The sequence below is a fragment of the Arachis ipaensis genome, chromosome B9 (genome assembly GCF_059453495.1).
Source record: "Arachis ipaensis isolate K30076 ecotype BB chromosome B9, ASM5945349v1, whole genome shotgun sequence".
NCBI lineage: Eukaryota > Viridiplantae > Streptophyta > Magnoliopsida > Fabales > Fabaceae > Arachis > Arachis ipaensis.
In genome coordinates, this window is record NC_142444.1 from 150,006,801 (window position 1) to 150,021,241 (window position 14,441).

The 14,441-nt window shown below is 25.4% G+C and overlaps 1 protein-coding gene across 1 annotated transcript; it reads right to left on the bottom strand.

The window, feature by feature from the left end:
- Positions 1–3,989: 3,989 nt before the first annotated feature.
- LOC148546774 (uncharacterized) lies at positions 3,990–4,509 on the bottom strand. The gene is made up of 2 exons (XM_088499350.1): positions 4,336–4,509; positions 3,990–4,271 (listed from the first exon to the last, which is right to left on the bottom strand). Exons 1-2 carry the CDS (start codon positions 4,507–4,509, stop codon positions 3,990–3,992), a joined length of 456 nt encoding a protein of 151 aa, XP_088355476.1.
- Between the last annotated feature and the right edge of the window lie 9,932 nt (positions 4,510–14,441).

Consider the following 14,441-nt stretch of genomic DNA (forward strand, 5'->3'; position numbering starts at 1 on the left):
AGCTTGAGAGCTCGTTTGAAGACAAAAAATGTAGAAAAGGAGGGTTCATTATCGAACCCTGGTAAAAAGGATGAAGACGGGAAGGTCAATCAACCAACTCAAAGGAGAAAGAATATCATCTTTAAAAAGAGGAAGTCCGAACTTGTTGATGTTGACTTGTCTGACGATTTAGTGGAAAAAGCAAAAGAGATTCCGTTGAAAGAGTTGACCACCTTTGTGGAGGTTTGTTCATGACATAATTCCCATGAATGCAAACCTATTCAAGAAAAAGATTATCAAGAATCGTACGTGTAGGTTGTGCATGAAGGAGGTAGAAACTACGGAGCATGCAATTCTGCTCTGTCCGTGAACGAGAGCGGCATAGTTTGGGGTGCCAATGCATCCCAACCCCTGAATTGGTAAGCACATTTGGTATGTGGCTGATGGACAACATAAAGAAGATTAAATTTGTGGGTGGAGAAAATAGAGAGGACATGATAAGCATAATCGGTTGGCTAGCATGGAAGATTTGGAAAGCCAGGAATCAAGCTATTTTTCAGAACACAACCGTGAATCCAAAAAAAGGTGATAACAAAGGCTACTATTGCTAAAGGTGTGGAAGTCTTGTCATCAGGAGCGTCTTCTTCGCGGAGGAGTTGGTCTGCGTTTGAAGGTCCGCCATGGATGAAAAGTGCAAGCTTGGTATGTCGCAGGGTAGCAGATGCTGAGTTGCAGGGAGATGGATCGGGTTGGTCATGGTGTGCTAGGGGTGGCAAGCGGGAAAGTCCGTCCCGCCAAAAGCCTGCCTTTTGCGCGGGCTGGCCCGCCCTGTCCCACCTAGTGAAGCGGTCCTAAAATCCTACTCCGTTCCGTCTAACTGCGGGCTGGCGGGCTAAGCCCGCCAAATCTCCTTTTTTTTTATTATTATCTATTAAATAATATATATAATTTCTAAAGGCATAAAAAATTATAATTTTTATATTCACAAATATTAAAGTCTTTGTAATTATAAATATCTACTAAACAGACTATTACAACATATTTAATACTAGATAAGGTCAAAATAAAATTTTAAAGAAAACCCATTAACAAAGTAGCAACCTATGTCTGAGAGGGCAGGTTAATGCTGCGCCTCATTATTCGAGGCTCAGGCTAAAACTCACGAAAAATCCACCGTATCATGCACCATGATTGTTCGGATTTTTTATTTTAATAAATAAAATAATTATAATAATTACTGAAATAAATAATTTAAAAAATATTTACCGAAATAAATAATCCAGTCTTATCTCGTTTACACGTGTATATCTCGTTTGCACAATCATCTTGTTTACCGTATAAACAAGATAAAACTGTGTTATTCATTTCGGGTATGTCTAAAACGAGCACAACAATTATGTGCTTATTGGATGCGCCACATTTATATAGACCATTATATTTGATTATATGAAAATCAAAGACTAACATGAAAGAAGAGCATTGATAAACTCTAATAAATACAGAATATTCTAGTACATAAATAAATGTTCTAAATGACAATACTTTAATAAACAATACTTTAAATGGTAATAGAATCTTTTATTCTTAAATAATTAAATATAAAATATATAAATACAAAAATATGAATATTCTTTATTCAATAAGATTAATTATTATGCAAAAAATTTTTATGATATTAAAAAATCATATTAAAATAAAATTTTAAACTGTAACATAAAAATATAAAATAATTAGATTATTATATTCAAAATTTATTAATTAACTAGTTTTATTAAAGATATTATTATATAAAATAATTTTTCATCAAAATATTTTGAAAATATAATTTATTTAAAATATTATATATAATACATAAAAATATTAATTTTTTATTTTTTTCAAATTTTTTTAGAAAAACAGAATAAAAATAGTATAATTCTAAATACATGCCTATCACATTATATATTTACTTATATTAGTAAGACATAAACTAATCAAACTTACGTAATTAAAAATATAAAACATATAAATACAAAAAAATAAAAGTATTTTGAAAATATTATGACATTTGTACACTAATTTTTCATATATATAAATTTGGTCGAGTTAGAGAATAAAAAGTTTAACTAAAACAATAAAAAAATACTTGAAAATAATAAAAATAAAAAATGATCTTATTATAAATATATAATTTTAAATATTATATATATAAAACTTTAAATGTTAATTTTAATAAATAAAAATATTTATTTTTTTGTATTTATATGTTTTATATTTTTAATTATATAAGTTTGATTAGTTTAGGTCTTACTAATATAAGTAAATATATAATGTGATAGGCATGTATTTAGAATTATATTATTTTTATTCTATTTTTCTAAAATAATTAAAAAAATAAAAAAGGTTAATATTTTCATTATATATATATATATATATATATATATATATATATATATATATATATATATATATATATATATATATATAAAATATTTTAAATAAATTATATTTTCAAAATATTTTGATGAAAAAGTATTTTATATAATAATATCTTTAACAGAATTAGTTAATTAATAAATTTTAAATATAATAATCTAATTATTTGTCAAGTAATATAAAATAAAATTTTAATTATTTTATATTTTTATGTTACAACTTAAAATTTTATTTTAATATTATTTTTTAATATCATAAAATTTTTTTACATAATTATTAATCTTATTGAATAAAGAATACTCATATTTTTGTATTTATATGTTTTATATTTAATTATTTAAGAATAAAAGATTCTGTTACTATTTAAAGTATTGTGTATTAAAGTATTGTCATTTAAAATATTTATTTATGTACTAGGATATTATGTATTTATTAGAGTCCATCAATGTTCTTCTTTCATATTAGTCTTTGATTTTCATCTAATCAAATCTAATAGTCTATATAAATATGGCGCATCTAATAAGCACATAATTGTTGTGCTTATTTTAGACATACCCATTTATTTCAGTAAATATTTTTTAAATTATTTATTTCAGTAATTATTATAATTATTTTATAGTAAAAATTCAGGTGTAGTCAACTTTACGTGAGGTTGATAATTGAGAGTCGTTAGATGATTTTACTCATTTGACTAATTTTTTATCTAACAGCTCTAAGCTATCAACTTCACGTGAAGTCGAATTTAACTGAGTTTTCACTTTATTTTATTCGCACGGGCTTATATTTAAATTTGACATGTTAAATTAAAATAATATTTTATAATCATAAATTTTTTGAGTTTAGTATAACACGATCATCGTCATTATATAATAAACGTACTGAATATGCTGTTTTATCTTTATTCAAAGTAAAAAGAAAATAGAAGATTTTGAAGTCTATAATATTCTTGAATCATAAGGAGGAAGACATGAAAAAAATAAGAACATATATAACTGTAATAATAGCATGTCAATTTTACACTAAATTTTATATCAAAAGGCTAATAAAAATTTATCGACAACCTAGAATCTTACTAACTTTATTAAAAAAGCAATTAGCATATGATGTTGTGTTCCTTGTTACACATTTAATCTCAAATCTGAAAACAGAGTTATAGATAAATTAGTTATATCTACAGTAAATATTTATACAAAAGTATAAATTATAACATGCTATTAAAATGAAAATAATATTATTCTTACCTAAATATTATTAAAAACTTCTTTGAACACGACATTTGTTGTTGATGACTTTGAATTGTCGTCTTCATCTAGAATTAAAACCTTGAGGCCACTGCGACTCTTAACTCTTGATAAAGTAACATAAAGTTGTCCATGGGTGAGCACTAATTTTGGCAAGTAAAGTCCTACATGTGATAATGATTGACCCTGACTCTTGTTAATGGTAATTGCAAAGTATATTGTTAATGAAAATTGTCTCCATTAGAACTTAAATGGCAATCCTGAATCTGAAGGGATCAAGTTCATTCTTGGAATGTACACTTTATCTCCAATATTTCTACCGGTCACTACCGTCACTCCAATTACGTTAACTATTCATCTTGTCCTGTTGCATAAACCTAAAGTCTGGTCTATGTTTTGTAGTAGGATTACAGCGACTCCTGACTTCAAATTCAACTTGTGATTGGATAGTCCTGAATATTTGATGTCATTTAGGAACTCTGGTGTGAACCACTCTTGTTGTACATCTTCATTCTCATCAGCTTGACATGTTGTGTCAGAACTCAAATACTCATTTTCTATCCCTGGAAAGATTGCCAAGACAAAATCGTTTACCTTCTCGACACTCTCAAGTGTGGGTGCAAGAATTGCCCTACTCTAAAAATACTTGTAAGATATAATCTGACATGTTTTGCAACAAATTTGGATATGCAAAGTCTACCAAATGAAAGAGAGGATCATCAGTAATTGTAATCAATAGATCATCTGAAATTTCAATTTCTGATTCATCACCAACAATAGAACCAATATTTTCATTTTCAACATTAAGTATCCAATTAGCAAATCTCTTCATTTCACATTCATCTTGATCTAAAGAAGACATTAGAAGCCTCATGTTCGTATGCAGTTTCAGAACCTTACAAAACGACCACAGATGGGATGAGTTAATAGCTAATGTCAATATATCGTGTCTACTCCCTTTCGGAATCACCGGAAGTATCTGTCTGAAATCACCTCCTAGAACAACAACCTTACCACCAAATGGTTGATGTGTCTTATGTTGATCAGTAACTGACCTAAGATTCCTGAGCGTCCGATCAAGTGCTTCAAAAAACGTTTTATTGAGCACTGGAGCTTCATCCTAAATTATTAAGCTACTTTGGATGAGCAGCTCAGCCTTCAAACTGTCATGCTTGATGTTGCAAGTAGATTCATCAGTGATTGTAATGAGTATTGAAAATCTAGAATAAGCTGTTCTGCCACCAGGTAGGAGTAAAGACGCAATTCCACTGGATGCGACATTTAAAATAATCTTTCCTCTAGATCAAATACCAGACGAAAGTCCATTCCAAATAAATGTCTTACCACACCCACTATGCTCATAAACAAAGTAAAAACCACCAGAATTTGTAATAACAGCATTGAGTATCTCATCGAATACTAACCTTTGCTCATGAGTCATCTTTTGTTCCGTATATAAGTTTGTATGAGTCAACTCATTTGTGTCATATACTAAATCCTCCTCTATTAGCTTATTCTAAAAAAAAGCGAACATCAGACATCTCAGGATATGACATTGATTGATAGTCTCTTAAAGATCTCGTATTGATGTTGAGTATCTTCTCAATCTCAATAAAAAAGAGGTTTTTCAATTCGTCATCAGTCATGTTTAGTCTTATCAAAAGCACATGGTGGTTTTATGAAATATTTAATAAGTAATTTTAAAATAAAACTATTAATATTATTAATAAAAATAAAAATAATAAAAGAATACAATCTTGATATATATAAAAAAAAGACATAGTAAAATACTTTAATTTTTCATAGCTATTTAATTTAAATTTAAAAATTGAAATGGTTAAGAAGTCACTTAATTAGAAATTGAGTAAATAGTCATTTCTGACCATGAAAGATTCGGACGCTGACAAAACTGACCATAAAAATTAAAATTAAAATTATACCCATGTAAGATAAGTTTTGTTCGACAAAAATAACCAATTATTACATTTTTGTTCATAATTCCATAAACACCCCTAACCATTCATCTCCCTTTATCTCTAAAACCAATCCCTAATCCTATCAATCTAACCCCTCTCCCTCCTCCTCCTCTGTCTTTACTCTCCAACCTCACCATCCCCTTCTACCACCACCATCCCTTCCATCCCCTTACCCTCCCTTTGCCGTCGACCATTCCAGATTGAACAAATGACCGACTCACAATAAGACGAAAATGGAATTCAAAATTCACCTAAGGATGATATTGGATTACTTGCTGGGATGTATCATGATTTATCTCAGCTAGGTATTGACAGTAATACATACCCATTACTGCTACAAGCTGTATTGCCCCCTAAAGATCAGATCCACCAGACGAGAAACTCAATTCCCTTCCAATGGGTTCGTTGGAATTCATTGATAAATGTAAGGACTTACGATCCTTCAAGAAAATTCATGCACAATTATTGACCTCTGCCCTTGTTTCCAATGACTTGGTTGTCCCCAAAGTTGCAAATCTTTTTGGTAAACATGTCACCAATGTTCATTACACCAACAATTACTTGAAGCAATTGGATTGGAGCTTGAGCTCCTTCCCTTGCAACTTGTTCATTTCCAGCTATGCTTCTTCCCACTCACCCAGGGATGCAATTCTTGTCTATAGATGGGTTTTTAAAAATGGGTTTGAGAGTAAAGACAGAGGAGGAGGGAGTGGGGATAGATTGATAGGGTTAGAGATTGGTTTTAGAGATAAAGGGAGATGAAAGATTAGGGGTGTTTATGGAATTATGAACAAAAATATAATAATTAGTTATTTTTGTCGAACAAAATTTATCTTACATGGATATAACGTTAATTTTAATTTTTTATGGTCAGTTTTGTCAGCATCCGAATCTTTCATGGTTAGAAATGGCTATTTACTCTTAGAAATTAGTATTATAATTTCAAATTTCAAAATTTTAAATAAAGTTTTCTAATTAGCTAGTGAAAATTTTAAATTTTTAAATTTTTAAATAAAATTTTTTAATTAAACGTTCGTTGTTCATTAGGAATATAGGAATTTGTTAATTTAAAAATGATTTTTATTAGTTTCATCATAAATTGTATCAATCCTATTATTTGTCGATAAAAATAAATAAAATTAAATATAATCTAAAAATTAATAACTTTATAAATTACGTAAATTTAAAAAAAATATTTAAAAAGAGAGAAAAAAAATGAAAGTACTTCTATTGTGCAGAAACAATCTAAAAGATAATAATGTAAATTGAGTAAAGAGAAAATTTATAAATGTGACAAGTAAAAAATTTTAAATTTAAAAATCGAAACGGTTAAGAAGTCACTTTACTAGAAATTAGTATTAGAATTTCAAATTTCAAATTTTTAAATAGAGTTTTCTAATTAGTTAGTACAAATTTTAAATTTTTAAATAAAATTTCCTAAATTAATTCAATTTTGTCGAAACAACATTAGAAACAGAATTAAATATAGAAGAATATCAAATTAAAATTTACTTTTAAATAGTATAAATTACCTCACATTTTAATAAGACTGATAATTCTATTTACTTTAATATAATCTTCTGTAATTAGCATAATAGCTTATCTTTATAGTAATACAAATGGGGAGCTCATACGTTGAGTTTGGGAGTTTATTTGTTTAGGTGTCGTCACTAAAAAGTTTTAGATTTATATTTATAAATTATAAATTATTATTTACTTAGTTGTTATTTTCAAATTTTAAATTATTTGTTTGGGTTGTTATACTTAGGTTGTTATTTTTTAAATTTTAAATTATTTTATTTAGGTTGTTATTTTTTAAATTTTAAATTATTTTACTTAAGTTGTTATTTTTAAAATTTTAACACTATATTTTAAAATTTTGTTGATTCTTTTTAGCATTATTTTTTAAATTTTTGTAGATTTTTCTCAAAAAATTGCAGCTATATACGTAAATTTAAATATATATTTACGTTAATTTAGAATTTTAAAAATTATTAATATATTTATTTACTTTATCTGCAAATTTAATTTAAATTTAAATTAAAGTCAATAAAATTTAAAAAAATTTAGCTATGAGTCAACTATAAAAGTATAAGTTATGAGATATGTATAGCACCACAATTCAAAGTATATCAAATCCTTTCTTTATATACATCAAAAATTTAAAATTTCTCTACTTATTCTAATGGCTGATATTCACAAGATCGCAGAAATCAATCTTATACTCGACAATTTGTGTGTACGTATACGAGTGATACGGTTATGAACATTACCATGTTACAGAAATTCTTCATTGCCATACTCAATGGAGAAGGTTTGACTCGATGAAGACGTGAGTTTTCTACTAATATTTTTTATTTTATTTTAAATTTATATTATTTATATTTTAAATTTGTTTGTTTATCCCCATCTAATTGTTCTTTGATTTTTATTTATCCATTCTAGGGAGGAAAAATACACGCCTCAGTTAAGAGGGCTCTTGTGTCTCGATTCGTGTATTTGCTAAAGGAAGGAATATCTTACCAAATAAGATATTTTGGTGTTGGACTCAACGAGGGTAACTTCAAGACTACACATATTGTGAGTTTTGACATTCTCAATACTATTCGGTACGATTACACCTACTTAGTTGCTAAGTTTATTGTTTTAGAAAAAGTATAATTTATTTATAAATTTATTTATTTTATTGATAATTTTGACTGTATTTTTCTTTTTAACAAATTTATTGACAACAATTTTTTTATTTTAAATTATTTCAGATGTTGTTAGATATCTTGCTGGAATTGGGAGTGAGAAGACTCTTGAAAAAAATGACAAATCTATCAAGTACACTATTATTGAATTAGAGATTGATGATGGGTAATCATATATTTATTTTTATAAATCTAAAAATTTTGATATTCTCATCTTTTTAAATTGTTATTTTAACTTACTTTATTATAAATATTTTTATTAATATTATTAATAGGTAACAAATTTTTTTTATTCAAAGGCAACGTTTTTTTAAAAAAGGCAACATATTTTTATTAATAGTATTTAAATTTTTTGAAAAATTATTTCAGATTGATTTTGAAAAAAGTATTTAATTTTTTTATGAGTTTAAAATAATTAATTAACTAATTATTAATTTTTTAAAATTGTGTTTGATGTTTTAATTTTATTGTTAATTTTTAAATTTTAAAATATAAAATATATATATAATTTGATATTATTTTATTGGTAGTTATTTTTTTTAGTTGTAATTATTTTTTGTTTATTTTATTATAAAAAATATATTTAATATTAAACATTCTATTTGACATAGAAATAATAGTGTGTACTTTTTGACAATTATACACATGAATTAAATACTTTTTTGGGATCCGACAATAAAGATGGAACTGTTGTCGTCTTACAATTTATTAGAGTAAAGTTATATAACAGTAATATTTATCTATAATTATGTGAATTTTTATATATGAGCTTTTACTCATATTTATGTGAGTTTTTACTCATTTTGTATTAAATTAAACTTTTTAGGAAAAATTATTTTACAGAATTTCATGTATGGCACAAAAATATTCTTCAATCTTGAAGAAGCAAATATCATCTAATTTATGGGTGTATATTTTTTTTAATTCTTTAGTTTAATATTATGTGTGTTATCTAACGTAATTTTTTTTCGCTTTATTTATCTAGCTTTGTAAAATTTGAAGAACCTAAGGGTAATATCGGCAAAATTTTAAATGAGACTACATTCTTAAAAATTTATCAAGACAAAACCATTGAGCAGTTAAAAGAATTAGATATGGTAATTTTCTTTTCTGTAAAAAAGTTGAGAAAAAAACTAATTTAAATCTGTTGTACATTGATATTTTTGTTTATTCATCTTATTTATTTAGGTATATCTTTTAGATTTAAAAACTCACCAAATTTAGGAAATTTAAATCATTAAGTTTTTTTTTTTCAAAATGCTGCTTGTGTTGTCTTAGCTACTATAAGCCATATTATATATACTCCAGACTGGTGGTACGGCCAATATGAATGCAACAGGTCCACATATGTTTTTATAAAAACTTTCAAATATTCAAGTTGTGGCCGTCTTCTTTTATCCATAACTCCAAGGTTATGTATTTATTTTTTTAATTTAAAATCTAATCACAATATTGAATAAGTCTATGTTTAACTTTTTTTATGCTGTTTTATTTTATTAAGCAGATACCGAATAAAACTTGGTGTCATTGATGATTCTGACTGTGCATATTTCGTAATCTTTGACAAGGAGACAAAATAAATTTTGGGAAAGAGTTGTATAGAAATACTTGATCCACTCCTATTGGTAAGTTTTAACCAATATTTATTTCTAAAAACATTAGTGAAAATATTTTTAATGGTAATTTTTATATTATTTATTATTAATATACTATATAATCCACATTTTTCACCTTCTTATAAAGTTAAGAAGATGACTGATAATGTGGACCTCATAAATAAATTCAAAAAGGCTCACCTTATTCAAATTGTGAGTACAGTTATAAGTGTACTTTCTATTAAAAATTAGTTTATTTTTCTCTTCCTTGATCATTAGTAGTATCTAATTTATAAATAATAATTAATAACTAATTATAATTTTAGGATATTGACTACACTGGTGGTTTGCTTCCAACTTCAAAGGCATCCTCAATCATTGAAGGGGAGAAAGTAGAAGGTGCTAAGGTATTTGTTCAAAAAATAAATTTTTTGTTTATTTGTTTTCTCAAAGTCACATCTTTATTTTATTCAAAAAATATTATTGAGATAAAATCAAAGGTGAGAAGGAAGTCTTTAATTTAACATAGTATTTTATACAAAATTTGTTGCTTGAATTCTCCAATGAAGTTGCAGAAAATGATGAATCCGAAGTGTTGAAAAATGCTATTACACTAACCAAGCGACTATCCTCGGAGTCAGAAAATTCGAAGGTGTAAGGAGATACCTCAACTTGCAAGAAGATCAAGATTGTGAATGAAACTTGAGAATTGGGATGCACATGTTTTAGAATCCATTTTAGAGTCTAAATAATGCCAAGTATATGTTTGTTTTGGTGAAAATATTATCTTTTCTTGAGTTGCTATTTTTCTTTTGGTTCTTTTCGATTTTTATGTTTGGAATTTAAAATTTTTTTAAATATAAATTAAAGTTATTTGATTATTACTTATGGTTTTATATTTAATTCGATTCACATTGTTGATATTTTGTTAATTTCTAATTTAATATTTTAAAAAAATTCTAAATTCCACAAGTAATATAAAATAATCAAATAACTTCAATAGTGTGAATCGAATTAAATATAAAAATAATCAAATAACTTCAATTTATATTTAAAAAAAATTTAAATTTCAAACATAAAAATCGAAAAGAACCAAAAGAAAAATAACAACTTAAGAAAAGACAATGTTTTCACCAAAACAAACATATGCTTGGCATTATTCTATTAGATAGACTCTAAAATGGATTCCAAAACATGTGCATCTAAATTTCATTCTCAATCTTGATCTTCTTGCAAGTTGAGGTATCTCCTTACACCTTCGAATCTTCTGACTCCGAGGATAGTCGCTTGGTTGGTGTAATAGCATTTTCCAACACTTCGGATTCATCATTTTCTGTAATTTCATTGGAGAATTCAAGCAACAAATTTTGTATAAAATACTACGTTAAATTAAAGACTTCCTTCTCACCTTTGATTTTATCTCAATAATATTTTTTGAATAAAATAAAGATCTAACTTTAAAAAAATAAACAAACAAAAAATTTATTTTTTGAACAAATACCTTAGCACCTTCTACTTTGCCTTTAAAGTTGGAAGCAAACCACCGGTGTAGTCAATATCATAAAATTATAATTAGTTATTAATTATTATTTATAAATTAGATACTACTAATAATTAAGGAAGAGAAAAATAAACTAATTTTTAATAGAAATTACACTTATAACTGTACTCACAATTTGAATAAGGTGAGCCTTTTTGAATTTATTTATGAGGTCCACATTATCAGTCATCTTCTTAACTTTATAAGAAGGTGAAAAATGTGGATTATATAGTATATTAATAATAAATAATATAAAAATTACCATTAAAAAATTTTCACTAATATTTTTAGAAATAAATATTGGTTAAAACTTACCAATAGGAGTGGATCAAGTATTTCTATACAACTCTTTTCCAAAACTTGTTTTGCCTCCTTGTCAAAGATTACGAAATATGTACAGTCAGAGTCATCAATGACACCAAGCTTTATTTGGTATCTGCTTAATAAAATAAAACAGCATAAAAAAAGGTTAAACATAGACTTATTCAATATATAATCCATTGTGATTAGATTTTAAATTAAAAAAATAAATACATAACCTTGGAGTTATAGATAAAAGGAGACGGCCACAATTTGAATATTTGAAAATTTTTATAAAAGCATATGTGGACTTGTTGCATTCACATTGACCGTACCACCAGTCTGGAGTATCTATAATATGGCTTATAGTAGCCAAGACAACACAAACAACATTTTGAAAAAAAAAACTTAATGATTTAAATTCTCTAAATTTGGTGAGTTTTTAAATCTAAAAGATATACCTAAATAAATAAGATGAATAAACAAAAATATCAATGTAAACACATTTAAATTAATTTTTTCTCAACTTTTTTACAGAAAAAAAAATTACCGTATCTAATTCTTTTAACTGCTCAATGATTTTGTCTTGATAAATTTTTAAGAATGTAGCCTCATTTAGAATTTCGCCGATATTACCCTTAGGTTTTTTAAATCTTACAAAGCTAGGTAAATAAAGCGAAAAAAAATTACGTTATATAACACACATAATATTAAACTAAATAATTAAAAAAATATACACCCATAAATTGGATGATATTTACTTCTTTAAGATTGAAGAATATTTTTGTGCCATGCATGAAATTCTGTAAAATAATTTTTCCTAAAAAATTTAATTTAATACAAAATGAGTAAAAACTTACATAAAAAATGAGTAAAAGCTCACATATAAAAATTCGCATAATTATAGATAAATATTATTTCTATATAACTTCACTCTAACAAATTGTAAGATGACAACAGCTCCATCTTTATTGTCGGATCCCAAAAAGTATTTAATTCATGTGCATAGTTATCAAAAAGTGCACACTCTATTATTTTTCTATGTCAAATAGAATGTTTAATATTAAATATATTTTTATAATAAAATAAACAAAAAATAATTACAACTAAAAAAAAAAGTAACTACCAATAAAATAATATCAAATTATATATATTTTATATATTTTAAAATTAAAAAATTAACAATAAAATTAAAACATCAAACACAATTTTAAAAAATTAATAATTGGTTAATTAATTATTTTAAACTCATAAAAAAATTAAATACTTTTTTCAAAATCAATCTGAAGTGATTTTTCAAAAAATTTAAATATTATTAATAAAAATATGTTGATTTTTTTTAAAACGTTGCCTTTAAATAAAAACGTTTGTAACCTATTAATAATATTAATAAAAATATTCATAATAAAATAAGTTAAAATAACAATTTAAAAAGATGAAAATATCAAATAAAATAAATATATGATTATCTATCGTCAATCTCTAATTCAATAATAGTGTACTTGGAAGATTTGTCATCTTTTTTAAGAGTCTTCTCACTTCTAATTCCAGCAAGATATCCAACAACATCTTAAATGATTTAAAATAAAAAAAAATTGTTGTCAATAAGTTTGTTAAAAAGAAAAAACACAGCCGAAATTATCAATAAAATAAATAAATTTATAAATAAATTATACTTTTTCTAAAACAATAAACTTACCAACTAAGTAGGTGTAATTGTACCCAAGAACATTGAGAGTGGCAAAACTCACTATGTGTAGTCTTGAAGTTACCCTCATTGAGTCCAACACCAAAATATATTATTTGGTAAGATATTCCTTCCTTTAACAAATTCACGAATCGAGACACAAGAGCCCTCTTAACTGAGGTGTGTATTTTTCCTCCCTAAAATGGATAAACAAAAATCAAAGAACAATTAGATGGGGATAAACAAACAAATTTAAAATATAAATAATATAAATTTAAAATAAAATAAAAAATATTAGTAGAAAACTCACGTCACAAATTGTCGATTATAAGATTGATTTCTGCGATCTTGTGAATATCAGCCATTAGAATAAGTAGAGAAATTTTAAATTTTTTATGTATATAAAGAAAGGATTTGATATATTTTGAATTGTGGTGTTATACATATCTCATAACTTATACTTTTATAGTTGACTCATAGCTAAAATTTTTTAAATTTGATTGACTTTAATTTAAATTTGAATTAAATTTATAGATAAAGTAAATAAATATATTAACCATTTTTAAAATTCTAAATTAACGTAAATATATATTTAAATTTACATATGTAGCTGTAATTTTTTGACAAAAATTTAAAAAATAATGCTAAAAAGAATCAACAAAATTTTAAAATATAGTGTTAAAATTTAAAAAATAACAACTTAAGTAAAATAATTTAAAATTTAAAAAATAACAACATAAATAAAATAATTTAAAATTTAAAAAATAACAAGCTAAATATAACAACCCAAACAAATAATTTAAAATTTGAAAATAACAACTAAGCAAATAATAATTTATAATTTATAAATATAAATCTAAAAATTTTTAGTAACGATACCTAAGCAAATAAATTCTCAGACTCAACGTATGAGCGCCATGTCAGCATATGAGCTCCCCATTTGTATATAAATCTAAAAAATTTGAGTGACGATACCTAAGCAAATAAATTCTCGTATGAGCGTCAGCATATGAGC